General features: G+C 44.3%; 2 protein-coding genes across 2 annotated transcripts; both read right to left on the bottom strand.

The window, feature by feature from the left end:
- Nucleotides 1-460: 460 nt before the first annotated feature.
- Nucleotides 461-20,382, bottom strand: NSUN4 (NOP2/Sun RNA methyltransferase 4). The gene is made up of 6 exons (XM_084875630.1): nt 20,211-20,382; nt 16,178-16,521; nt 9,708-9,862; nt 7,123-7,283; nt 3,866-3,990; nt 461-2,238 (listed from the first exon to the last, which is right to left on the bottom strand). Exons 1-6 carry the CDS (start codon nt 20,301-20,303, stop codon nt 1,962-1,964), a joined length of 1,155 nt encoding a protein of 384 aa, XP_084731756.1. The 5' UTR covers nt 20,304-20,382; the 3' UTR covers nt 461-1,961.
- On the bottom strand, nt 16,546-19,916 carry LOC311618240 (sperm head and tail associated protein-like). Its single transcript, XM_084875629.1, has one exon. The coding sequence runs from the start codon at nt 19,801-19,803 to the stop codon at nt 17,368-17,370; it is 2,436 nt and encodes an 811-aa protein (XP_084731755.1). The 5' UTR covers nt 19,804-19,916; the 3' UTR covers nt 16,546-17,367.
- Nucleotides 20,383-24,782: the final 4,400 nt, after the last annotated feature.

Here is a 24,782-nt window from a genome sequence, read left to right as displayed (position 1 = left end):
CCTGGGTATTTCTGTCTCCAATTAGACTTGCACTCCAAGGGCAGAAGACCCTCTCATCTTGAATTATCACTGCTTTGCTTTCAACTAGGACAGCTTGCACCCCCAGGAGACCAAGGGCAGAAGCCCAGGCATCTGAGTAAACAACAGGCAAGGAGCACATACCACACAAGATGCTAATTAAGATCCTACTCCCTAGAGATCCATCTTCCTGGATTCACTAGGATTTTGAGTCTGGAAGGTCTTCCAGGGACCTCAGTTATAATGCAAATCCCAAAAAAGGAGAAGGCTTAACCTCATCTAAAATCTTTCTCAGCTGGTATCACTAAATCCAAATAAGGACTAGCAGGAAAGGCATAAAAGAGCAAATAGAGTGATAAAATAGGAAAAGAAAGGATTATTGGGAAGAACTAAGAATACCAGTATTCTAAAAGTATGCACCTCTTCTGCACAAGGACCAGTATTTCAGAAAAACATTTTAATTAAAAAACAAATAACTACATGTGACCACAAACCATTTTTAATATCCCTGTCATTAAGATATGCCTTATTTGTGCTAAATAGTTAGAATCCTATATAATAAAAGGCTAATATGCAAATAGACCAAACAGCATAACAACCGGTTGCTATGACATGCACTGATCCCTCAGGGGCAGATGCTTAATGCAGGAACTGTTCCCTGGTGGACAGTGTGTTCCCACAGGGGGAGTGCCGCTCAGCCAGAAGCCAGACTCATGACTGGCTAGTGCAGCAGCAGTGGTGAGAGCCTCTTCCGCTTCCGACGCATCAGTTGGGCGACCTCTGAGGGCTCCCGAACTGCAAGAGAGTACAGTCCGGGCTGAGGGATTCTCCCCTCTGAGTGCATGAATTTTGTGCACAGAGCCTCTAGTTATAACATAATTGACATGCAAATAGTAAGCACACTGTATGAGGTGAGGCCCTAAGATGCTGGAGAAAGAGCTCCTGAGTGATTTGGGATGGGTCAAACAAATGGCAGCAGAGCTCAGCAAAAGACAAGGAACAAGGGGGAAAAAAACCCCAGAACATAATAAGACATTAGGAGATTCCTAGGTGGTCAGAAAGCAAAGGAGGAGCACTGCCATTCTCAAGGATGAGGCCTCAATATCCCCCACAATCCCAATTACTACATCTCCAGCAGCTCCCTGGCTACCTGTCATACATGAGCTCAAGATATACTTGCTAAAGAAATGAATAATAGAAGACACACACACAAGAGTAACACAACCTTGTGACAAAGCAACTTCCCCAGTCACAATTGGGCAGCAGGAGGAATAGCTGGAATTATTAGCTTAGGAGAGCTTTCTCAATGTAAATAAGCAGACTGCATTGGCTTAACATTTTTAGTTATTTGTTTCTTACATAAGATCATAGCCATATGGAGAAACTTGTTTTGGCCCGCTGACTGCTTAAGACTGATCATGCAGACCTTACACTCATCTCAAGTGTAAGGGGCTCTGTAACCAGGGGCCTGTAAACAGACATCGAGCCACGTAGGAGCTAGTGCTCAGTAGCAGCAGTTGGGACAAGTAGAACTAACAGTACTTGGACTAATATGAGGCCCCCAATCACAGCCTCAGCTCTTTGGAGCTTCAACAATTTTATTGACTAAATGCTTTTTCCCCAGTTTACAGTTTAAACTGTGGGCCTGCTCACTGGCTCCTCCTCCTAAGCCCCCAATGGAGCAGGAACATTTAGTATAGGCTTAGAGATGGAAAGTGGGAGATGGAGTATAATAAGTGAGTTAGAAACCTGCTGATGCTCCACAATTGAACAGCAGGACAGAAAAACTCTTACTTCCTATTGATAAAAACTACCTATAGAAAGACTTAAACACGATGGAGATGGGACCAGAGTGTTTCTTTGCCAATGGTCTCAGTTTCCAATGACTCCTTGGGAGTATATCCTTTGTCTTCACACACCAGGGCTCCAGGAACGGGGTGATGCTATGTCAGTCTACACATTTTGCAAAAGTACATAGGCCCAAAATTGGCCATGAGGTTTGGGATTACCAGCTCCCCAACCTGGCAGGATGGGAAAAAAAAGAACGTGTCCATGAAAAGCTTTCTGAAGGGAGTTAGGTCTTCTACCCGAACTTCGATGTTATATTGATTAGCCAGGAGTTCGATGGCACCTTGAACCACATACTCATTCTGTAAGTGTGAGAGTGAGCAGGTGGAATACATAACATAGCCTCCTGGTTTCGTGGCAAGAAGTCCAGCCCTGAAACCAGAAAGAGACAAAACAGTGACTAGTGAGCTTCCCAGAAGTAGGAGGACAACAGAGGAGCTGGAAGCATGGATAGAGGTGTCTCCTGTGGAATGGGTAGCTCATTCTCAAGGCAGAGAGCAACCCAACCTTATTCCATGAGCTCTCTTCTCGAAGCCTTTTTGAAATGATCCCCTGAGCTGTGGCTCTAATTATGAACCAAACCCTGATGCTAGCTATGGACTGAGTCCTTACCCCAGTCCTAGAGAACCTTGACCTCAGCAACTATGTTTCCAACTTGAGCTACTTACTGTAGGGAGTGCTATAGGGTTAAGCCTTGGACTGACCTGTTGGCAAAGCCACAAGAAAGTCGCAGGTTAGAGGGCACGGCCCTCTTAGCATAAATAAGCTTGACCTTATGACACTCCCTAGATCCTTCCTGAGTAGCTAGCTAATGGGCTATAAGAGGTGTAGCAAGTGCTGCCAAAACAAGTGAAACTAACAAGAACATTGTAACTATGGTGACCACTACCTTGTTTACCTCTAACTCTAAAATAAAGGCTCAGTTTGCCGCCTGGGTCTCTCTCTGTGGCTTCAGCCAGGCGCAGGAAGATCCACCTAGACCCAACTTATTCTCTTAGTCTGTCTTTTCTACATCCTTCGCTGCTCCCACTCAGGCTCCCCGAAGCCTTGGATGTGCTGGTACGGCACATGTGGCATCCAATGCGGGGCCTGAATTCGGGGGAACTGCAGTTGTCAGGTGAAAGGACGCTCTAATAAAGCATGTGCAGAAAGCAAAAAAAAAGAAGGTAAGGAGCGAAGTTTAGTAATAACTAGGTGTAAAACATGGGAAATTCAGGATGGCAAGGAAAGAATTTATACGTATCCATGCTTAAGGCTATGCTCCAAACACGGGGCTGTTCTGTGAAGTATGAACAGCTTTTCGATTTATTGGATTTTGTAAGTAAAACCTGCCCATGGTTTCCTGAGGAAGGAAAGGTAAATGTAGAGGCATGGGAGAAGGTGGGAAAACAACTTAGAGATGCTAGAAATGAAAGCCAAAGGGCTACATGGAGTGGAAACAAGCAGCCTGGACTATGTCCAAGAGGCAGGAGAGGAAAGCACTGGGTAAACGAATGCGGCTCCAAGACTGATGCTGATAATAATCCAGTGCCTCCTTGGCAGGGAAACTTCAAGCAGAGCCAGCCATCCGGGTCTCTCTGTGGCCTCAGCCAAGCACAGGAAGATACACCTAGATCCAGCTTATTCTCTTTGTCTGTCTTTTCCACATCCTGTGCTGCTGCCCCCTCCCCCCAACCCCCCGACACACCAAACCCTTGGCTGAGCTGGCCCGCACACTTACTGTACTGGGACTAGATGGAGGTAAGTTGACATACCAGAAAGTGAATCTATGTAGCCTACCATACTATGCATGTCCTACTACATAGAGTTTTTATGTTCCAGAGAAGTCATCCTCTTGATGTCTGTCTTCTCCACAGGTCCTTAGACACAAGATCCTTCTATGGGTGATGGTCTTGGAAAGAGCTTCCAGTCCCCCAGGTGACCAGACCACCCCCCCCACCCCACCCCACCCCTGACACTTTGGCACAAAGTCCTGGGTTTATGTAAATCTATCACTCACGCAAGAAGCTGCACCTGCAGCATAGGTAACTTCTGCCGCTCCTTCTTTCTTGAGCGCTGAAAAATGTTGTTCTCCTCCTCATGAAGGGAGTGGCGGTCTGTGGTACAGGGCACATCCACCAGCACCTGTCCAGCAGTGTTAAAGGATAAAGTATTAAAGCTCCTTAAGGCCAAGGCTATTTTAGGTCCCTGATCTCAGGGGTTTGCAGAGCGCTCCCTCTGCCAATGCTTCCATTGTAGAGTAGCTGACAAAACTCATTTTAACCTGATAGGCCAGTTAGCGGCAAACTCATCAATCAACAGAGCCAAATATCCACAGTACAATGATTAAAATTTCTTTTGAGAGCCAAATTTTTTAAACTTAAACTTCTAACGCCAATTCTTCAAAATAGACTCACCCAGGCCATGGTATTTTGTGGAAGAGCCACACTTAAGGGGCCAAAGAGCCGCATGTGACTCTTGAGCTGCAGTTTGCCAATCACAACAATAGACAATTGTGAAATAATGAATGGGAAAATAGTATGTTTAGGTATACTCCTAGTTAGTTAAAAACAAAAACAAAAACTAAAACCAACACACCAATAGCTATAATTACATACTTGATATCAACCTATAAGAAGTCTTTAGTACTTCAGAGCTCTGTCCTTGGTTCAATCCTTAGCTATTTGAATAAAATCATCTAATTTACAGATCATAGAGTGTCCAGAGGGTAACTAATATACTCAACAGGATTAGGATTTAAAATATCTTATGCTACCCTGGCCAGGTAGCTCAGCTGGTTAGTGTCATCCCAATTCACCAAGGTGTTGGGTTCAATCCCCAGTCAGGGCACACACAAGAATCAACCAGTGAATGAATAAATAATTGGAACAACAAACAATGTTTCTCTCTCCCTCCATCTATCTCTCCCTCCCTCCCTCTAAAATCAATAAATAATTTAAAAAAATAAAATCTTATGCTAAAACAGTGTCATATCTGATATGAAAAGTTTTAAAGTGAGAAATGTAAAAATAATTCATTTCCTAAGAGCCTACACTGGGCAAGGCACCAAAAACAAAAAGAAAAATGTTTAATTGTCCTATGTTTATATATTTTAAAAAAGTAAAATCATCTAGGAAAAGTATGTTCATTTTTAGCTAAACAGAAACTCCAAGTAAATTAATAATGACCCATTGTTCAATACTTTGATGTTTTCCTAAGCTGCATGAATTGACATAATACATAGAGTCCCGTATCTCAAGAACTATGCTGGCCTTCGCAGGAAAAAGAAATATTAATAAGGATGCCCAGAGAAGGGCCACTGGGAAGTTTAGAAACAAAACTTCTTCTTCCAGCAATGTAGTGAACTAGATGTCCTAAAACCCTTGCAATACAAAACACCTGAAGAGTGGATAAAATAGCCTGGCAGTTTTTCTCAGTGGTTAGAGCATTGGCCTTCAGACTGAAGGGTCACAGGTTTGATTCCTAGTCAAAGGCACACACCTCAGTTGCAGGAGGCAACCAATTGATGTGTCTCTCTCACATCAATGTTTCTCTCTCATTCCTTCCCCACTTCCTCCACTTTCTCTAAAAATCAATGGAAAAATATTCTCAGGCCTCAGGTGAGGATTAAAAATAAAATTAGTGAAATCCTCAAAAGCCAAAGAAAAAGTAGAATCATAGTCCTGGCTGGGTGGCTCAGTTGGCTGAAGTGTTGTCATGTACACTAAAAAGGTTGTGGGTTTGATTCTGAGTCAGGACACATACCTAGGTTTCTGTTTCAATTCTGGTCAGAGCATGTACAGGAGGCAACCGATCGATGTTTCTCTCTCATATTGGTGTTTCTCTCTTCCTTCCTCTCTCTAAACTCAATAAACATATCCTTGGGTGAGAGTTTAAAAGTAAAAAAAGTAGGCGCTAGCTGGTTTGGCTCAGTGGATAGAGCATCAGCCTGCAGACTGAAGGATCTCAAACTGGATTCCAGTCAAGGGTGCATGCCCAGGTTTTAGGCTCGATCCCCAGTGGGGGGCATGCAGGAAGCAGCCAATCAATGATTCTATCTCTCTCTCCCTCTTCCTTCCTCTCTGAAATCAATAAAAATATATATTTTTTTAAATGTAGGAGCACAAATGTAGGGAGGCATGCTAGAGCTGAAGCCAATGGCTTCTATCTATTATCAGATCCCTAGTCACCCACACACACCAAGAAAAGAAAAAGAATAGAAAACAGGGCACTGGGCCCATTTGAAGTAGGGAATTGGAATGTAAATCCATAGCAAAGCCAAAATCCTCAAAGGGCTACACTGTCAATCAAAGAATAAACTAGAAAAAAAAAAAAAATCAGTTCACAATAGACAAGATACTTTGTTTTGGCTTAACTCTGGGCAAAAAGAAAAAAAAAATATCCCTGAGAATTTTTAATGACTAAGATAGAAGGTTCAAATCTAGAATGACTGCATGATCCAGAAAATCCCACACAGAATAATTAATGGTCATGGGTTAACAGATCCTCCAAACACCTGAGGAAAGGAAATGTAGGTTTCTTTCTAGAGGAATGCAAATCCTCTATAATTAACTAGGGCTCTATAACTAACTCGGGAATATAGTAAGCTACTAAAAAAAAAAAAATCAGGTCTTCTCAATCCTAGTAAAGGCCGAATAGCTTGTTGCAAACCAGTCCTCTAGCTGGAACAACTAGAAATGCTTAATAAAATATTTAAAATACCTAACTGAAATCATTAGAGATCTACTAAGGCAGTGGTTGGCAAACTCATTAGTCAACATAGCCAAATATCAGCAGCACAACCATTGAAATTTCTTTTGAGAGCCAAATTTTTTAAACTTAAACTTCTTCTAACACCACTTCTTCAAAATAGACTCGCCCAGGCTGTGGTATTTCGTGGAAGAGCCACACTCAAGGGGCCAAAGAGCCGCATGTGGCTCGAGAGCTGCAATTTGGCGACCACGGTACTAAGGAAGCAAGAAATTTAAGGGTTTCTGAGCAACCAAGTTGAAATGAGAAATAAATTAAGCCTAATATATATTTTTTATACTCAGTCAGGTTCAAACTTGTTTTTGCTGCTGTCTCTAATGAAGATAGTAGTAGCCAGTCATCTAAGCTAAACTGATAATTCTGTAGATGCATGGAGAGCTGACCAGCTCGAGAAACAGCCCTTACATGCTCAAACATGTAGGGCTCAATCCTACTGCCCAGGGCCTAGAGTCAGGATGAGGAGGCCAGATTTGGCTGGCTGGATGTTGTAGGATAGGAATCACTCACCCGGTCATAGGTGTCTCCCTCCAGTTCTCCCCACTTCCTGCCATCCCATGAGGTGACTCGAACTCGACTCTTATCCCTAATATCTTCAGGTACATAGCTGTGAAGGACATTCTGAAGTCTGCCTGTTCGGGAAGTAGAGAGATCATTGGCAGCAAGATTGCCTGTGGGAACATAAATTTGAGGATTGTTTTTTTACTTCTGTAAAAAATGCCATTAGAATCTTGATAGCGACTGCACTGCATCCATAGATGGCTTTTGGTAGTACGGATATTTTAAGCGTGTGGGAATAAAGGAACTTCAGAGGTCATGGCCCAACATCCCACAAGCAATGGTGCTAAAGGCAACAATAAAATAGGTTGTCCCTGATGACTGTGGAGCCTACATCTCAGCCCTGGACTGCTTATATTCCAGGTTCTCTTATGTAAGACAGAAATAAACTTTTCTTCATTAAGCTAGTTGAGTTTTCTATTGTATATGACCAACCCTAATCCTAAATGATTCACCATCTATCTTTCATTTTCCCTTTTGTAACAGACACAGTCCAATAAACATTCCACTTTGCTCTTGGTTCTACAGTAAGAAAAAGTATTACTGCAAGCTTGCTGATAAATGGCAATTGATAGTTGGCCTCAGAGTCAAGAAGAGAAATGGAGGTGGTAAGTGTGGTCAAGAACTAGAGAGTGAATGTTTGGCAACAGAAGAAACTAGACTTTGGGTGGTGAGCACACAGTAGAGTATACAAATATAAAAGTATAATATATACCTAAAATTTCTATACTGTATTAACCAAGGTTACCTCAATAAATTTAATTGTGAGAGGGGGAACTAGAGAGGGCATACTTTATCTAATGGGAATGGTCACTACCATAAAACAGGTCACTACCATAAAACAATGGTCACTACCAAAACCAAGGAAATGTGGTTTTAGGACATCAAGAAGTAAAAATTGTATTCTCTGTTCCAGAGGAATTTGCAGTTGGATATGAACTGAGAACAGAAAAGCTGAGTCCTATTCTGGTTCTACCTTCAACTTATATAGAAGGTTTAAGTTATTTAATCTCTCTATGGTTCAATTTCCCTCTCCATAAAATATGAGGGCTGGACTAGGTAAACTCTAAGTTCCCTTCTGGCACTAAAATTCCTGTCTCTCTGGGATCAAGGAGTTGCTGGGATGAAGGTGAATTGTTGGTAATTTAGCACACTGAAGAGCAACTGTCAAGTATGTTTCCTTGGCCCTTCTTGCTTCTCTTAGTTCAAGTTCCTCCTCTTCCAAGCAATCCTACTTGTTTCATCCCTCTTCTGATGGATTTCCACGTCACTCAGTAAGATCAGCACAGCGCAACACACAGGCATTGACTTCATTATTATGCTATATCAACATCTTTTCTCCTTTCCCTCTGGACTTCCAGAAAGCTGAGATCAATTGTGGTGCCTCTCTAGAATCATTCATGGGGCTTACCATGAGGCTGCAAGCTATGCAAACTGTACAAATTGTCTGATGAGAACTGGAAATGAAGGGTCCAGGCCCAACAAAAAGGTAGGGTATATTGCAAGAGAAGCCTGCCTGAGTGCCAGGGTGAGTGTGAAAATCACAGCGCCCTTATGGATATTTGTCAGGTCCTTAAGGAGAAAATACTGCCTATTTAAGGCAGGATGTAGGCCAATGAATGGCTGAAGTAAACACTTACAGTTCACAAGGCCCAGCCTAGGCTATACTACTAAAATGGTAAGACTTGGTCCTGTCTCCAAGGAGTTAATAATCTTGAAGAATGAGAAGGTGCACACTCGGTAAAGCTCTGATAAAAGGCTAATAATGTGCAAAGGTGATGGCCAGGAGTGGGTACATAGGAGACAGCATCACTTCTAAACTGGCCAGTAGAGGCCATGAGGGAAGACTTCCAGGAGGTGGCACACTTGAGCTGAGGCTTGAAAGTTAAAAGGAATTGGGAAGGTGTATTCTAGAGAGAAAACAACATGAACAAAGGGGGGAGGCTAATTTGGACAACAAAGAGTAGCAGGATATGACTGAAGCACATAAAGCCTGGGGAAGAATAACATAAACCTATAAAGCAGGGGTAGGGAACGTCCCATAGGCCTATAAGGCCCATGAAATCATTTGGTCTGGCTGTTCTAAGGCATTAGGGGTGAGGAAATTAAATGTTTGCCCAAATATAGCAGGCTAATTTTTAAGGTGATAATTCTGTATGGCCCACCAATGATGTTATAAATATCCAAATGGCCCTTGGCAGAAAAAAGGTTCTCCACCCCTGCTATAAAAGTTCTCTGCAGCCAGATCTTATTGCTTTAGCTGGCAACTTAGTCTTAGAGATGAAGTAAATAGGGAGTGAAAGTATCATATGGTAGATTGACTAGGACATTACTTTAATCTGCCTTCAGAGGCCTTGCTCTGCTTGGCAATCTTCCTTGGCCAACTGACAGAGAAATAGAGAAAATAATCAGAAAAAATACACCAGCAAGCACTATCCCCCCTCTGATCTTAGGACCAAAGACATCATATTCAGTGTGCCCCTGACTGGGTGAAATAGAGAGCCCTCCCTGTCCAAGACACCAGCCCTCTGACTTACGGCAACAGCCAGTCTGAAGCAGTGCTAGTGTCTTTCCCCCGGGGGCTGCACATAAGTCAAGCACTGTGTCGCCGGGCTGCAGGCCAAGGGCAAGGACAGGCAGCAAGGAGGCAGCATCCATCAGGTAGTAGTCCATGACACCGAAGCTGCCACACCTGGAAGAGAGAAGAGCAACTTATTGTCAAATTCCAAGTCAGAAGATCCAATGGGAGTCAAGGTCACCAAGTCCACTAAGTCCACGTCCTCAGGGGTTTTTAAGCTCTACTCAGCAAAAACTCATTTCTCAGACCCACACTCACTTATTTACTCACTCACCCACTCATCTACACAGCAGCCAGAGTAAGCCTTTTAAAGCAAGTTCAATCCACTCTAATCAAGCCCCACTAGCCATCTTTCTATTTAATTAAGCCATGCCTGCTCCTGGTTCAGACTTTTTGTTGCTGTATCTTCTACTTGCAATACTCCCAAATATCCCTCATTTGTTTCCTCACTTCTCCAGACCTCTCCTCACAAATTACTTCATCAAAAGGCACTGGCATTCCCTGACCACTTTATCTAAAAATAGAAGCCACTTACTCCCATCACCTTCTAGCTCTCTATCTTGTTTTCTTTAAAACACTTACTATTTACTTTATATATAAAGGTGTGTGTGTGTGTGTGTGTGTGTGTGTATGTGTGTGTGTGTGTGTGTGTGTGTGTGTGTGTGTGTTTCCCCTCTATCCTTTCCTATTAGAATGAGGGAAGGAATTTTGCCTAGTTTGTTTATCATAAACTGAAACAGTGCTATAGTAGGAACCCAGTTTTATTGAGTTACATACTGAGATGGCTCAGAGAAGAGTGCCATCACTTGTGCCTGTTGGAGTTAGGCCTGATGAAGGCCTATCCTTCATCAGGTAAAAAAATCTAACAAAATAAAGGAAAAAGGATGGAAGGGGATTTGACTTGGAGTGACAAGTGCACAATATACAGATGATGTATTATATAATAGAATTGTACACCTGAAGCCTATGTAATTTTATTAACCAATGTCACCTCAATAAATTAAAAATTAAAAGTAACCATAATAAAAAAAAAAGAATAAAAATGAAGATACAAAGGAACAGAAGCATGCAAACTCATAGCTTCTTTCAGAAGCAGCAATAATCTGATAATCTGGTATAGTAGAAATACAAGGTGAATGATACTGAGATTGGAAAGCAGATGGAAGCGAGGTTGGAAAAGGTCTTAAATCCTTTGCTAACGAGTTTGGACTACAACTTGTAAGCAGATACCAAAAGCTTAAGGAAAAATATGTGTTCTGATCATCTACATAGAGTTTTAGGAAGCAAGGTGGGCTAGAAAGAACAAATTAGAAATGCTAGTGAAAAGGCTATTATAAGAATCCAAGTGAGAGCCAACAAGGCATGAAGAGAGGCAGCAATGGTGTTGGTAAAAAGGGACAAAAGACAACTATCCAACAGTCACAGAAGGACTTCTCACTCCCAGGCCAGTTGGCATAAGGTGGTACAGCCATTCCCCATTCCCCTGCCTGAGACACAGCTCAGCATGACAGCCACTGGGAACAGACTCAAGGAGACAGAAACCTGGTCCTGGTGCCCCGACAGGAAGGCTCTGGGAGAAATAGATAGCAAGACATAAGACACAGGTAGCACCACTGAGAGTAAGCTACAAGAGTTACAAATCCCCTGTGATGAAATTGTAACACCCCCCACATTCAGGCTCAAGCTATGATGGGATTTTAAAAAATATATTTTTATTGATTCAGAGAGGAAGACAGAGGGAGAGAGAGAGATAGAAACATCAATGAGGAGAGAATCATTGATTGGTAGCCTCCTGCATGCCCTTTCACCCCCCATTGAGGATCGAGCCCACAACCCAGGCATATGCCCTTGACTGGCAATGATGGGATATTTTAAAAGTCAAATCATGCTTGGACTGTCTGTGAAACTGTGTACCTCATTCCTCACAAAGGAGAATGAGAAGAAAACTGAATTATCTGAGAAAAGCACAGAATTGCTACACACCAGCACTGGTCCACAAAACCTACTCTCCTCAAGTTCCTTCCTTTGAAAGCATCACTCCTTAACCTTTTTAGTTCAAAGATAATTTTGAGAATCTGCTAAAAGATACAGTGGCTTTTCCAAAAAAAGTACAACTTTTCAGATAATTTTCCTGAATACACCTTTGAACTCCTTAGAAGTTAAGGTTCCCTTGATTTACAGGGAGCCCATTAAGACAAGAAGGGAAAAAATCCCAACTCCTCTCAAGGTGTCTTTCCTCAGTGGCACCCAGCACCTCAGAAATTACACCTTAGGAAACTACATGGTTCTTATTTAATCCATGGTTCTGCCTAAAGCTAATGCCTCCATATTGGTCTATAAACCTATTCCAATCTATGTTCTCACCACCACAGTGACTAATGATATTCCTGAAGCCCTAGACAGTTTGGCTCAGTGGATAGAACATCAGCCTTTGGACCAAAGAGTCGTGGGTTCAATTCCAGTCAAGGGCACATACCTCGGTTGCAGGCTCCTCCCCAGCTCGGATTCGGGTGGGGCAAGGCACATGCAAGAGGCAACTAATCCATGTGTTTCTCTCACATCAATGTTTCTATCTTTTCCTCTTTCTTCCACTCTCTCTAAAAAAATCAATGGTAAAATATCCTTGGGTGAGGAATAAAAATGTAAAATAAACTGTCACTTTAAAATAATGATAATAAAAAAATAATCTTCCTGAAGCATAGCTTTGATGAGAATATGTCAATAGTAAGATATAGTACTTATGAGGGTTATATTGAAGGTATTATACTAGGTGCTTAACATGTACTAGGTGTACCAGTTCATAATGAGGATTTTGTAATAAAAAAAAACCATGATAATTTCAAGAGAAACATCAAAAGTGCTTTATTCAAAGTAATGTCCATCACTAGCTACACATTTCCCCATCTTTCAGGTAATTTGTGGACAACTTTTCTTGTTTTGAGGCAAAGCATTCAGAGACCCAATTTTCCACTTCTTTGTACATTTTGAAGTGCTGCTCAGAAAGTGCGTGTGGCATCGATCAGAACAAGCGGTAATCTGAAGGAGCAAAGTCTGGTGAATACAGCGGGTGGATTAATAATTCCCAGGCAAGATCTTTTAATGTGTCTCTAACTGGTTTTGAAGTGTGTGATGGTGCATTACCACTAAGCAAAATTACTTTGCCGTGTCTTCTGGCCCATTTTGGTTGTTTCATGATCAAAGTGTGGTTCAAATTGATTATTTGTTGCTGGTAGCTATCAGTATTAATGGTTTTATGTGGTTTTAGAAGCTCATAATACACCACACCCTCCTGATCCCAACAAACGCAGAACAGTCTTCTTTCTGAAGCAATTTGGTCTTGTAGTTGATGTTGATGTTTGACCTGGATTAACTCATGATTTTGTGCATTTGGGATTCTCAAAATAAATCCACTTTTCATCACCAGTCACAATTTGATGCAGAAAATTCTTTCATGCCGTTGAAGTAACATTTTACTGATGACTATTCGGTTTTCCATTTGTCTAAAATTCAGTTGATGTGGCACTTATTTTCCTTCCTTTAAAATCCTTCCCATTGCTTGTAAATAATTGGAAATTGTTTGCTCAGCAACATTTAATCTTTCTGCGAGTTGTTTTGAGTTTGACATGCATCTTCATCCAATAATGCTTGTAACTGTTGATCTTCAAACTTTTTTGGTTGACCTGGACGTTCTTTGTCTTTCACATTGAAAGCGTCACTTTTAAAACATTTAAACCAGTGTTCACAAGTACCTTAAGATGGAGCATGTTCACCATAAGCTTCCCGAAGTATATAATGACTTTCAGCAGTACTTTTCTTCAAAATAATGAATTAAAACTTCCCACAAATCTCTTTTTTTGGCATGAAATTCAACATTTTTAAGTGTAAAAATATCTATGCTGTTAACACCTTCAGCAAATTTGACATATGAAGTTTTGAAGCTTGTTGTCAATACAATAAAATAGCATACATATCAAATCGCATATATATCAACATACGTGTAACTTCATCTATTGAAAAAAATCCGCATTATTAACTGGTACACCTAGTATTATTTCATTGAATCCTCAACACAACCCTATGAGAACCCAAATTTGAGAGCCAGTCTGCCTGGATCTCAAATCCAGTCCATTTGCTCATTAGCTGTGTGGCCTTCAACAAACACTAAACTTGTCTATGCCTCAATATCCTCATCTATAAAAACAATACCAGATAGAATTATTGTAAGGAGTAAAGAAATTAATATATGTCAAATGCTTAGAAAAGCAGCTGGCACATAGTGAACTCTACTTATTCAATGCCACATGTCTCATAAGTGATGAAGGCTGGAGGCAAATCTAGGTTTTTTTGACTCCAAAGCCCATTCTGTGCATTATTCCTCCCCTCTACTCAGAAACCCTTTCCAGTGGTTATCTAAAACAGATCTTGGCAATTTACAGCAGTATATTCTAAAGGGTATATAGTATGAAGCCACCCAGCCCTGGCAATTTCAGCAACACTGAGCTACCAGAAAAAAATTCCCTTTCCTAAACCTACAAGCTTCTGACATTCAAGATTCTCACATATGGCCTCCATATGTTTTTCCAGCCTCATACTACTCTTTTCTTAAAAAAATATTTGATTTCAGAGAGGAAGAGAGAGGGAGAGACAGAAATATCAATGATGAGAAAGAATCATTGACCAGCTGCCTCCTGCACACCCCACATTGGGCTTTGAGCCCACAACCCAGGCATGGCCTTGACCAGGAATTAAATCGTCACCTCTTGGTTCATAGGTCAATGCTCAACCATTGAGCCATGCTGGCCAAGCTCTTACTACTCTTAAGCATACAGGCTTCCTTCAAGCCAGTTGATAGGCCTATTGCAAAAGCCTCCTAATTTACATTCCCATTTCTAGCCTTGCCCCTCTCCAATGTTTCCCACACAGTAGCCAAAATGATATTTTAAAAATTCAAATATGGTCAATGGAAAGATATGTACACATATAATACATTAATAAGAAAAAAGAAAAAAAAATTCAAATATGGTCATGTTATTCATCAGCTTAAAACTTTTCCTAGTTCCCTTAGAGAAAAAGTCCAAAATCCAGTATGATACTTTTATAATCTGGTTCTTGCCTGCTATAGTAGCCTCATATTTAGACTTTTACCCATGTTACCAGTTTTGATTCCTACTGTTTTCAGGTTTTAACTTAAATTTCACACCCTCAGAAAAGACTGGGTAATATCTCCTAATTACAGCATCTTGCAGTTTTCCTTTGTAGTACTTATCAAAATCATAGTGTTTTTTTAAATTTACTTTTATTTTCTGTTTTTCTTTATTGATTGATTTGAGAGAAACATCAATTTATTGTTCTGATTATTTACCAATTCATTGGTTGATTCTTGTATGTGCCCCAACGGGATCGAACCCGCAATCTTGGCATATTGGGATGACACTCTAACCAACTGAGCTACCTGGCCAGGGCCATAGGGTTTTAATAGCTGTTTTCCTCACTAGACTGTAAGCTCCATGAGGGCTTGTGCATCCAAAACTCAGAGATTTAAGAATGCCTGAGACAACCTGCTTCTGGGTTGGGGCTTTGTATGTAGCAGACCAGCTCCCTCGCTGCGATCTATTGAAAGTCAGTCCTTGACATAAGGGTTTGTAAAAACGAAGAAAAAAGAAAAAGGAAAAAAAGAATGTCTGGCATTTGGTATACAATAAAAATTTGTTGAGTGAATGCATCAATCCTTCAAAGATCAATTCCACATTCTACAACTAACCCTAATCTGTTCTTTTCTCAATTTGTAAAGTACAATTTAGCATTTGATTAGTTTCTTTTCCATTCAACTCCATATACATTTGGGCACTGGATCAGAAAACCAGAGGTTTTCCTTTCTTTTTCCTGGTGTACTAACTTTGTGCAAGCTCTGTTTCCTGGGCAAGTCCCTCTTCTTCTTTGGTACCATGAGGTTACTACTTGTCCTATTCACTTGCTTATAAGAATGGGTGGTTATAAGAAAACAGCTATAAATAACACTAATTTTAACTGGAGAGGATGTAATAAATGCTCAAGTCAGAGGTGGTTGTTTTCTGTAGGAGGCAGATCAGAGTAGGTTCAAAGTCCAGGTTCTGGTGTCAGACCACCAGAATCTATCTGTTGTACCACTTAAACTATCTAAGGGACCTAAAGCAAATAAGGACTTCAACTTCTCCGCACCTGTTTCCTCAAATGTAAAGCAGGAAAATAATATTACCTTTCTTTGAGGGCTGTTAACAGATAAAAAGAGATAACATATGAGCAGCACTTAGAAAAAAGGCTAACATGTATAAGCACTCAGTAAATATTAGCAATATTATGATCTCTATTAAAGAAGGCAGGAGCTGGGTCTCTTCCTGTTTACTTCTAGCAGACACTCAAGGCAGCCCCAGCCATGGCTCCAGATACTACCTGGCAGGAGGGAAACGGCTGACATCCCCTCTGGTGAAAGTGAAGCATCGAAGGTTTGGACTGCAGGCCCAGGAAGTTGAGGATGGAGCTGCCGTTTGGCCACTCTCAGGCTCCAGTTCCCCATGGGAGTGGGCTTTTTTCACAAAGTCTCTGGCATGCATCTGCTCCAGTTCAGCACTCACATGATCGCAGGCAGCAAAGTTATTGACGAGTGCACCATACTTCTGCTCTGAGAGAAGACTGACCCGGATCGATGGCCAAAGATCTCCAAACTGCACACTGTAGGTCATGTCAAAATTCTGCAGAGCCAGGCGAGTGGCAGGAAATTTGGGCTCTGTGGCAGCCTACAAGGGAAAGAACATGCTTATCTGTTTTCTAGTTTTGTCTCTATCCCCTACTGCCCGACCCCAGCAATATATCAGATCTCTAGAGCTAATGTGGATCCAGTTAGTGCCCACTCCTGCCTTTGGATCCTTCCTTGGCCAGCTAGAGAAGTGTGAGAGAGAAAAGTACTAAGGAGCTGATCTATCTGTCTCAGGGGTGTGAGAGAAAGGAAGCTGTAGTTCTCGCAATAGCATATGGGGGTCACCAAGAAAGGGGCAATCTTCCAGGCCTTGGAGTGAGAGGACCATAAGAGAATGAGTGCTTAGAAGAGGACTCGAGGAAAATCTACAGAAGACTGAAAGAAACTACAGAGTCCTTATGGGAAGTATCAGGCTGAAAAGCCCATCAATTTCCTAAAGCACTTTCATGTCTCTTAGCTTATGTGAGCACCACAACAAATAGTTCAGTGGGATACAAAAAATATCAATTTTCCACATTTGATGGAGATAAGGGTAACTTACCTAAGGTTTTGCAGTGGCAAAAACCATAATGCGATTAAAGGGTGGAGGGTAATTTTGGAGAGTTTCCAGACCCCAGAAAGGATAGGACAAGGAGAGTTCATAGAGACTTTGGGGTTCAAAGCAAACTGGGAACGTCTAGGATGACTTCTATGGGAGTAGCAGAGAGGGACATCAGTCAGGTTTGACGAGCATAAAAGTAGATTCAAAGGAAAATGAAGGTATCGACTGAGGAGTCCATAAGTTGGTCCAGATTGCCACGGCTGAGTGTTTACTATGGTTGGGCAGTCCTGTTCCTGTCTGTGAATTTTGCTTTGGTCTGGATTTCAGAACTCTTGCTCTTGGCTCTCATTTCTTATCCTTTTGGGGACTCTTGCTTCGGCTATTGCCTTGATGGGAGCTTTTGCGCTTGCAGTGCCTTTTGAGTTGCTGGGAACTCTTGTTTTGGCTTAAACTTTTGCTATGAAGGGAACTCTTGTTTGGACCTTGGCTTTTTCTATATTGGGGACTCTTACTCTGTCTCTGAAATATACGAAGTTGACAATTCTCACCCTGATCCTCATTCAAACTTTGGTGGGAGCAATTGGTCTGGCTCTGATATCTGCTAACATGGCAACACTTGCTTTTACTCCGACTTCTACTAAGATGGTTCTGATTCTCACATTGACTTCTGCTTTGGTGGATATTCTTGCTCTGGTTGTCACTACTCTGGCATTCAGTAATTATAACAGTTGAACTACTGCAGGGAATGTTGCTACAGCTGGAACTCGTGGGTGAAATCAATGGAGAGCTGTAGGGTATCCGGGGGGGCTCTTTGGGCGGGCCTTGAGGAGCCACAGAGTAGACGTGGAAGCCACAGGGCATAGTATCAGGGTGGCTGCAGGGTCGGGGGTCAAAAGGTGTTCTTAAAGGGATATATGAATAGATGTGGGTAGAACATGGAGGTCCTACAGGCTGTCGAGGGGGTTGGGGTGGGCCTCTGGGAGTGCCATAAGTGCCACAAGGAGGCACCATGGGCTGGTTATAGCACTGAGGGGGATTAGTGGAACCAGAGAGTGGGCAGGGATTAGGGGTGGAGGGAACCACAGAATATATATGGGTATTGCAAGAGGCCCCCACCGGAGGTCCATGGTGGTGGCTCTGAACATAATGAGGTAAGAGAGGATCACAAAGAAGGCAGGGGGGAAGTGAAGTGGGGTTAACAGTTTTTAGGGTTCTAGGGACCAGAGTAGGTAAGACAGTCCCTTGGGGACGTGTTTGTGGGCAGGAATTTGAACAAGTTGCAGTGGAACAAGGATCAGAGAGACCAAAAGGATGGGAGGGAAGTGGAGGAGAGGCGCTATCCTTAGGGGGCTTGGGCTGATCAGAGGGAGGGTCTTGGGCAGGGCTGTAGGGAGCATATGGCTGTTTTAACTCTGGAGATCTGGTGGACTTCACTTGGGGACAAACTTGGGTAAGGAGAGAGGGTTCATTATAGCTTCTCCGGGGAGGTGACTGAGGTGGAGATGTAAACTGGTTGCCCAGAGATGAAGGGAAAAAGAAGGCAGAATTAGGATGCTGTGTGGACAGGGGAAGAGGTGGTTCCTGGGAACAGGGGGAACCAGAAATCGGGGTGCCAGAAATAAGGAACGAGTTCCCATTAGTCTCCCAAGATTCTAAACAAGGCTTCCTGGAAGCCTGGGACTGGGGTGAGCAAGAATCAATAATCCCAGCTGGTAAATGGTTGCCACAATAAGGGCTCCTGGGGGTAGATTCGTGGGCCTCTGGGGAAAGACGGGAAAAGTGATGTGAGTCCTCTTGAGGTGAGCGAAGACAGCCAGGCACATTTGCCTGAGAAAATAGGGAGCTACAATAATTTTTCTCAAGGGGTGGGTCATGCTGGGGTTGAGGTTTACAAGAGTCTGGAGGCTTACAACGACCTAGGTAACACTGGCCAGTGGGTGGGGAACATGCTGAAGAAAGAGAATCATTATAACTTTTCCCAGAGGACCAGGCAGGGCACAGGGGCGAGACCTGTGAGATCCCCAAAACCCTGGGAGAAGGGGATGGGGAAACTATTGGTCTATATTCCATGGGCCGGTGAGCAAGGTAAGGTGAAATTATGGGGCCAGTCACCGGATATGTTACCAGGGCAGAAGGATACTGAATAGGGTAACAGAGGTACGTGTTCCGATCAACGTAAGGGCTTCTGGGACAGGGCCAAGTTGGTGTTCTCGGAAGACTCATCAAGCTGCAACAAGGGCTCTGTGGATGGAGAGGGGGTGATCCCACAAATCTGAATCGGTGAAAACAGGGGCTCGGAGGGGTTGAACCCACGTGAATAGGCTCGCGGTAGGATTGCCTTCCGTGTGGCAAAGAGGGCTCTAAAGAACACCTGGCCAGGCGCAGGGGGGATTGTGGGGGTGGGGAGAGGGGCAGCGGGGGCTGGGAGGGAACCAGTTCCGGTGGTCGGGAGCCGAGCATGCCAGTTTGGGAAGAAATTCCGGGGCTCTCGGTGAGGCCAGAGGAAGGGTCTCTAGAGAATTGGGGAGAGCCCAGAGGATGAGTGGAGTGGATGCACCCTTCGCCCTGGTTTGGGGTCGGGCCGGAGGTGTGGGCAGGGGGATCGCTGTAACCTTTCCAGAGTCCCACAGGCAGCTCGAGGGTGAGGAAGGGGTGATAGAGTCCTGTCCCGGAGGAGGGCGGCGGAGACGCAGGAAGAAAGGGGGGGGAGTTGCTATGGCCTTTTTCGATGGGTGAGGCTGGCTGGGCTGCCAAGTCTACATGGCAAGAGGAAGAGGTCATACGGGGGCAAGGGGGAAGGGGGAGGGGAAGAGAGGGAGGGAAAGGAAAAGGGAGGAAGGGAAGTGGAAGGGACGGGGGAGCGTCCCGGGGAAGAGAACCCAGCGCCGGGAACAAGAGGCGGTGACGTCACTGGGAGAATGAGGGCGGGGTGATGACGTAAGTTATAGAGGAGGAATCGCGAGAGAAGCAGGAGTCGAAGAGGAGTGGCGAAATAAAAGGGCCGACGGAAGACATTGGGCGCCAAAAGTAAGGGGGAGGGAGGGTCTTAGGGACGGCCCTGAGGGGCGGGGAAAGAGGCCGGAGGCGGCCCAGGGGGCGGGGGGGACACCTCACCGGGAACATTTCCCCGGCGGCTTCCGCATCGGCCTCGGCTACCGTTTCCTCCCGGGCTCCCGGCGGGACCTTACCCATTTCTTCTTGTGTCGGTGCCTCCGCAGGACCTTTGCGAAGTCTGCTGGCTTCAGCAGGTCCCGAACCCCCCTCGCTACCAGCGCAGCCATGTCAGCGTGCACCGCCGGGTAACTCCGGCCGGAAAGGCAGCCCGAGGCTCCCGCGTTCCGGGAGGCGGTGAGCTCCGCTCAGCTGTAGGGGGCGGGGCTTCCGGCGCCTCCTCCGGAGGCTCCGCCTACCAATGCCTCTTAGGGGCGGGCTGGCCCCTCCAGGGCTCTTCGGAGAATGCTGGACCAGAGCACCCATTCCCAAGAATGGTGGCTCCGCCTGTATGCTTGGTGCATTGGGAGAGACTCCGTGAAGTCCTTATCCCAGAAGCGGGTATCAGGGAGGATTGGGAGCTAGTGGTTGATACTGAAAGAGTTAGATCCCATATATAATTAAAAGAGAGAAAGTACAGGACTTGCTGGTTGACTGACTCTATATTAAATAGTACATACTACACCACCAGTCAGTAGCTGTCCTCTTACCCTACTTTTATTCTTATAACTTACTAGAAGCTTGGTGCATGACATTCGTACATAAGGGGAGGGGGGGTGTGTTCTTCAGCCAAGCCTGCATCCTCTCCAATCTGGGGACCCCTCGAGAACAGTCAAACATCCCTCTCACAATCCAGGACTGCTGGCTCCCAACTGCAAGCTTGCCTGCCTTTCTGATTGCCCCTAACCACTCCCCTGCCAGCCTGATTGATGCCTAACTGCTCCCCTGCCAGCCCAATTGCCACAACCTGCCTTCCCCTGCTGGCCTGGTCACCCTTAACTGCCCTTCCCTGCCAGGCTGGTCACCCCTAACTGCCCTCCCCTGCTGGCCTGGTCCCCCCTCAACTGCTCTCCCCTGCAGACCCGGTCACCCCCAACTTCCCTCCTCTGCCTGCCTGGTCACCCTTAACTGCCCTCCCCTACAGGCTTGATTGCCCCCAACTGCCCTCCCTTGCATGCCTGGTTCCTCCCAACTGCCCTCCCCTGCTGGTCATCTTGTAGCAGCCATCTTGTGTCCATATGGGGGCAGCCATCTTTGACCACATGGGGACAGCCATCTTGTGTGTTGGAGTGACAGTCAATTTGCATATTACTCTTTTATTCGGTATGGTAGAGGCCTGGTGCATGGGTGGGGGTCTGCTGGTTTGCCCTGAAGGGTGTCCTGGATCAGGGTGGTGGTTCCCTTGGGGTGTGGGGCAGCCTGGGTAAGGGGCCTGTGTTGGTTTGCAGGCCAGCCATGCCCCCTGGTGACCCAAGCATAGGCTAGGGCCAGCTGGAAGCAGGTATCTGGGATTTATTTATCTTCTATAATTGAAACTTTGGTAGCCTTGAGTGGAGGCCAGGGCATTCCAGGGCAGCCAGGAAGCTTGGCTTCCTCCATCGCCAGGGGCAATCCAAGCCTCTGGCTCCCTCCAGCTCTGTGGCCACCACCATATTTGTTGGGATTTATTTATCTTATATAATTGAAACTTTGTAGCCTTGAGGGGAGGCCAGGGCTGGCCAGGAAGCTTGGCTTCCTCCATTGCCGGGGGCAACCCAAGTCTCCTGCTCACCCCAGCTCTATGGCAGCTGCCATCTTAGTTGGGCTAATTTGCATACTTGCTCTGATTGGCTGGTGGGTGTAGCAGAATGATGGTTAATTTGCATTTCCTCTTTTATTAGTGTAGATTACCACCTAATATGTATTTATTTTCTTATAGCCTGCAAAGTTATTCTTTTTTAAAATATATTTTTATTGATTTTAGAGAAAGAGAAATATCTATCAACTGTCTCCTGCAGGTCTCACTCATATTGGGGCTTGAGCCCCACAACCTGGGCATTTACTGTGACCAGGAATAAACCAACAACCTTTTGGTGCATGGGAAGAGGCTCAACCTGTTGGGAGCCATCAGAGTTGAGACAAGTAACTCCGTCTTAAGAAAATACAACTCCATCTTAGAATTAAGTTCCTTCTAGCAGAAGTTATGCGGTGCCCTGCAGGTTTGGCCAGAAGCTAAAGATTAACCTGTGGCTTAGCACATCTTGCTCCAGAGGATCTCTGCAACGTCCCCTTCCTGATCCTCCCCCATAGCTAGCCCAGGCCTTGGAATGTTACACCTTGGAATGTTACACCGCCATGGCAGTTAGCCAATCCTGTGTTGCCAGGTACCTTACCACCTTGTCACTCAGTGCCTAAACCAATTATACACTGTCAAAGACCCCGCTGCGTAGGCAACCCTGCCCCCCTTTGTTCCTGCTGTATATATACTGCCATTCCAAAAATAAAGTTTGAGGCTTGATCAGAACTTTGTCTTGCCTCCGCACATGGGAAGAGGCTCAACCAACTGAGCCACACCAGCCAGGGCAAGTTATCATTTCCAAAAGGTGAAAAACATGCACTTTCTATGTTCATTGCAGCATTATTTACAATAGTCATGATTTGGAAGCAGCCCAAGTGTTTATCAGTTAGATGAGTGGATAAAAAAGCTGTTATACATTTATACAACGGAATATTACTTTAATGGCATATGCCCTTAAAAAAACCAAGAAGGAAATCTTACCCTTTGCAATAGCATGGATGGTCCTGGAGAACATTAAACTAAGTGAAATAAGCCAGCCAGAGAAAGACAAGTATTATAATTCCACTCATGTAGAATTTAATGGACAAAATAAATTAACAAAATAGAAACAGACTCATAAAGAACAGAATGACAGCTGTCAGAGGGGAGGAGCTTTGCCCCACTGGTGAAGTGATGAACCAAAAAAACAACAACCTCATAGGCACAAACAATAGTATGGTAATTACCAGAGGGAGGGGGCTGGGGGGTGGTGGAAGAGGGTGGTATAAATGGTGATAGAAAGAGACTTGACTTGGGATGGTGAACACAATACAACATACAGATGATGTGTTATAGAATTGTACATCTGAAACCTATATAATTTTATTAACCAATGTCACCCCAATAAATTTAATTTAAAAGGTGAAAAACATAACTCATCTATATATATAAAATCCTAATATGCAAGTTGTCCCCTTGGGAATTCCTCTAGGAGGCCAGGAGTTTGATTGCTCGCTATAATGTGCACTGACTACCAGGGGGCTGACTACCAGGTGCAGAATGAAGAAAGGCCCTATCTGGCAGCTGAAGGCCCTTATCAGCCCTGATTATGGCCAGGCCTAGGGACCCTACCTGTGCATGAATTTTGTGAACCAGGCCTCTAGTACAAATATAAAATGAACACATGCCAAAGATTTTCTTCATTAAAATAAACTACTCATCTGTTATTATCCTAAATAATGAGGGAACTATAAGATGGTAGTACTTGTTCAAATGAGAATTTGAGGTTCAAAGATTTAGATTATCTAAATGCTGAAATGAATTTGCTAATAGTTGCAAAATGATTAATATATTAAGTAATAAACTATAACATTTAGAATTATCCCTTCTTCCAGATGGAAATCAATTCCATCTCTACTGGACAAAATTCATGCTCATTACTGTGGATGGGAATCATTTGCATTGCTCTCAGACAATTATTATTGATTGACATTGTCATTGGTTTTTCTACAAGTTAACCTCTATCTACAAAGTTGTAAGATAGTCTAAAAAAACAACAATGTCTGGGTGTCAGAATCTGAAATCAGCCGAAACCGGTTTGGCTCAGTGGATAGAGCGTTGGCCTGCGGACTCAAGGGCCCCGGGTTCGATTCCGGTCAAGGGCATGTACTTTGGTTGCTGGCACATCCCCGGTGGGGGGTGTGCAAGAGGCAGCTGATCGATGTTTCTCTCTCATCGATGTTTCTGACTTTCTATCCCTCTCCCTTCCTCTCTGTAAAAAAATCAATAAAATATATTAAAAAAAAAAAAAAAAGAATCTGAAATCAGGGCGTCTAGAGTTGTGCTCCCTCGGAGGGCTCCAGGGCAAGGTCCTTCCTGCCCGGTCAGCTTCTGAAGGCTCCTGGTGCTCCTTTGCTCCTGGCTCCATCCCTTCATCTTCAGGAGGCCTCTCCTCCATCCTCACATGACTCCTCCTCCATCTTCAGGTGCCCCCTCCTCGGTCCTAACATAACCCCAAACTGTGCTCATGTGCACACTTCTGGCTGTCCACGTGGCCCCACCCCCTGTTCACGTGCCCATTGTACAGCCGAAGCTACTGCAGCGCAGAGAGAGCGAGTGACTTCTTCTTACATGGGTACACAGCAGTGAAAGGACGGAGCTGAAAATGGAACCCTCAGCTGCTCAGAGTCTCTGTCTCCTCGACCTGTGACCTCTGGGTAAGCGGCCCTTCCCCCTGTGGCCATTTGCTGTGATGGGCTTCACCCTTCCCTTCACCCTCCTCCTCCATCCCCAGCAGACTGGGGTCCTGTCATTGCACCTGTGCCTCTGGGCGGCTGCCCTCTGTGTCCCATGGTCCCTCCCAGCTGGGACCTTGGTGGAGCCCTGATGCATTGGGGTGAGAGCCTTACTGGGAGAACATCCCCCCTCCCCTCGCCCTCTGTGGCTTAGATTACAAAGTGCCATTATTTTTCCCATCTGGCTTATGCTGCCTGCCTCTCCTGGCAGATTTCGT

This window comes from Pipistrellus hanaki (assembly GCF_964339955.1).
Source record: "Pipistrellus hanaki genome assembly, chromosome: 2".
In the NCBI taxonomy this organism is placed as follows: Eukaryota; Metazoa; Chordata; class Mammalia; order Chiroptera; family Vespertilionidae; genus Pipistrellus; species Pipistrellus hanaki.
Note: the sequence above shows the minus strand (reverse complement) of the source record. Positions and strands in the feature narration are given on the sequence as shown.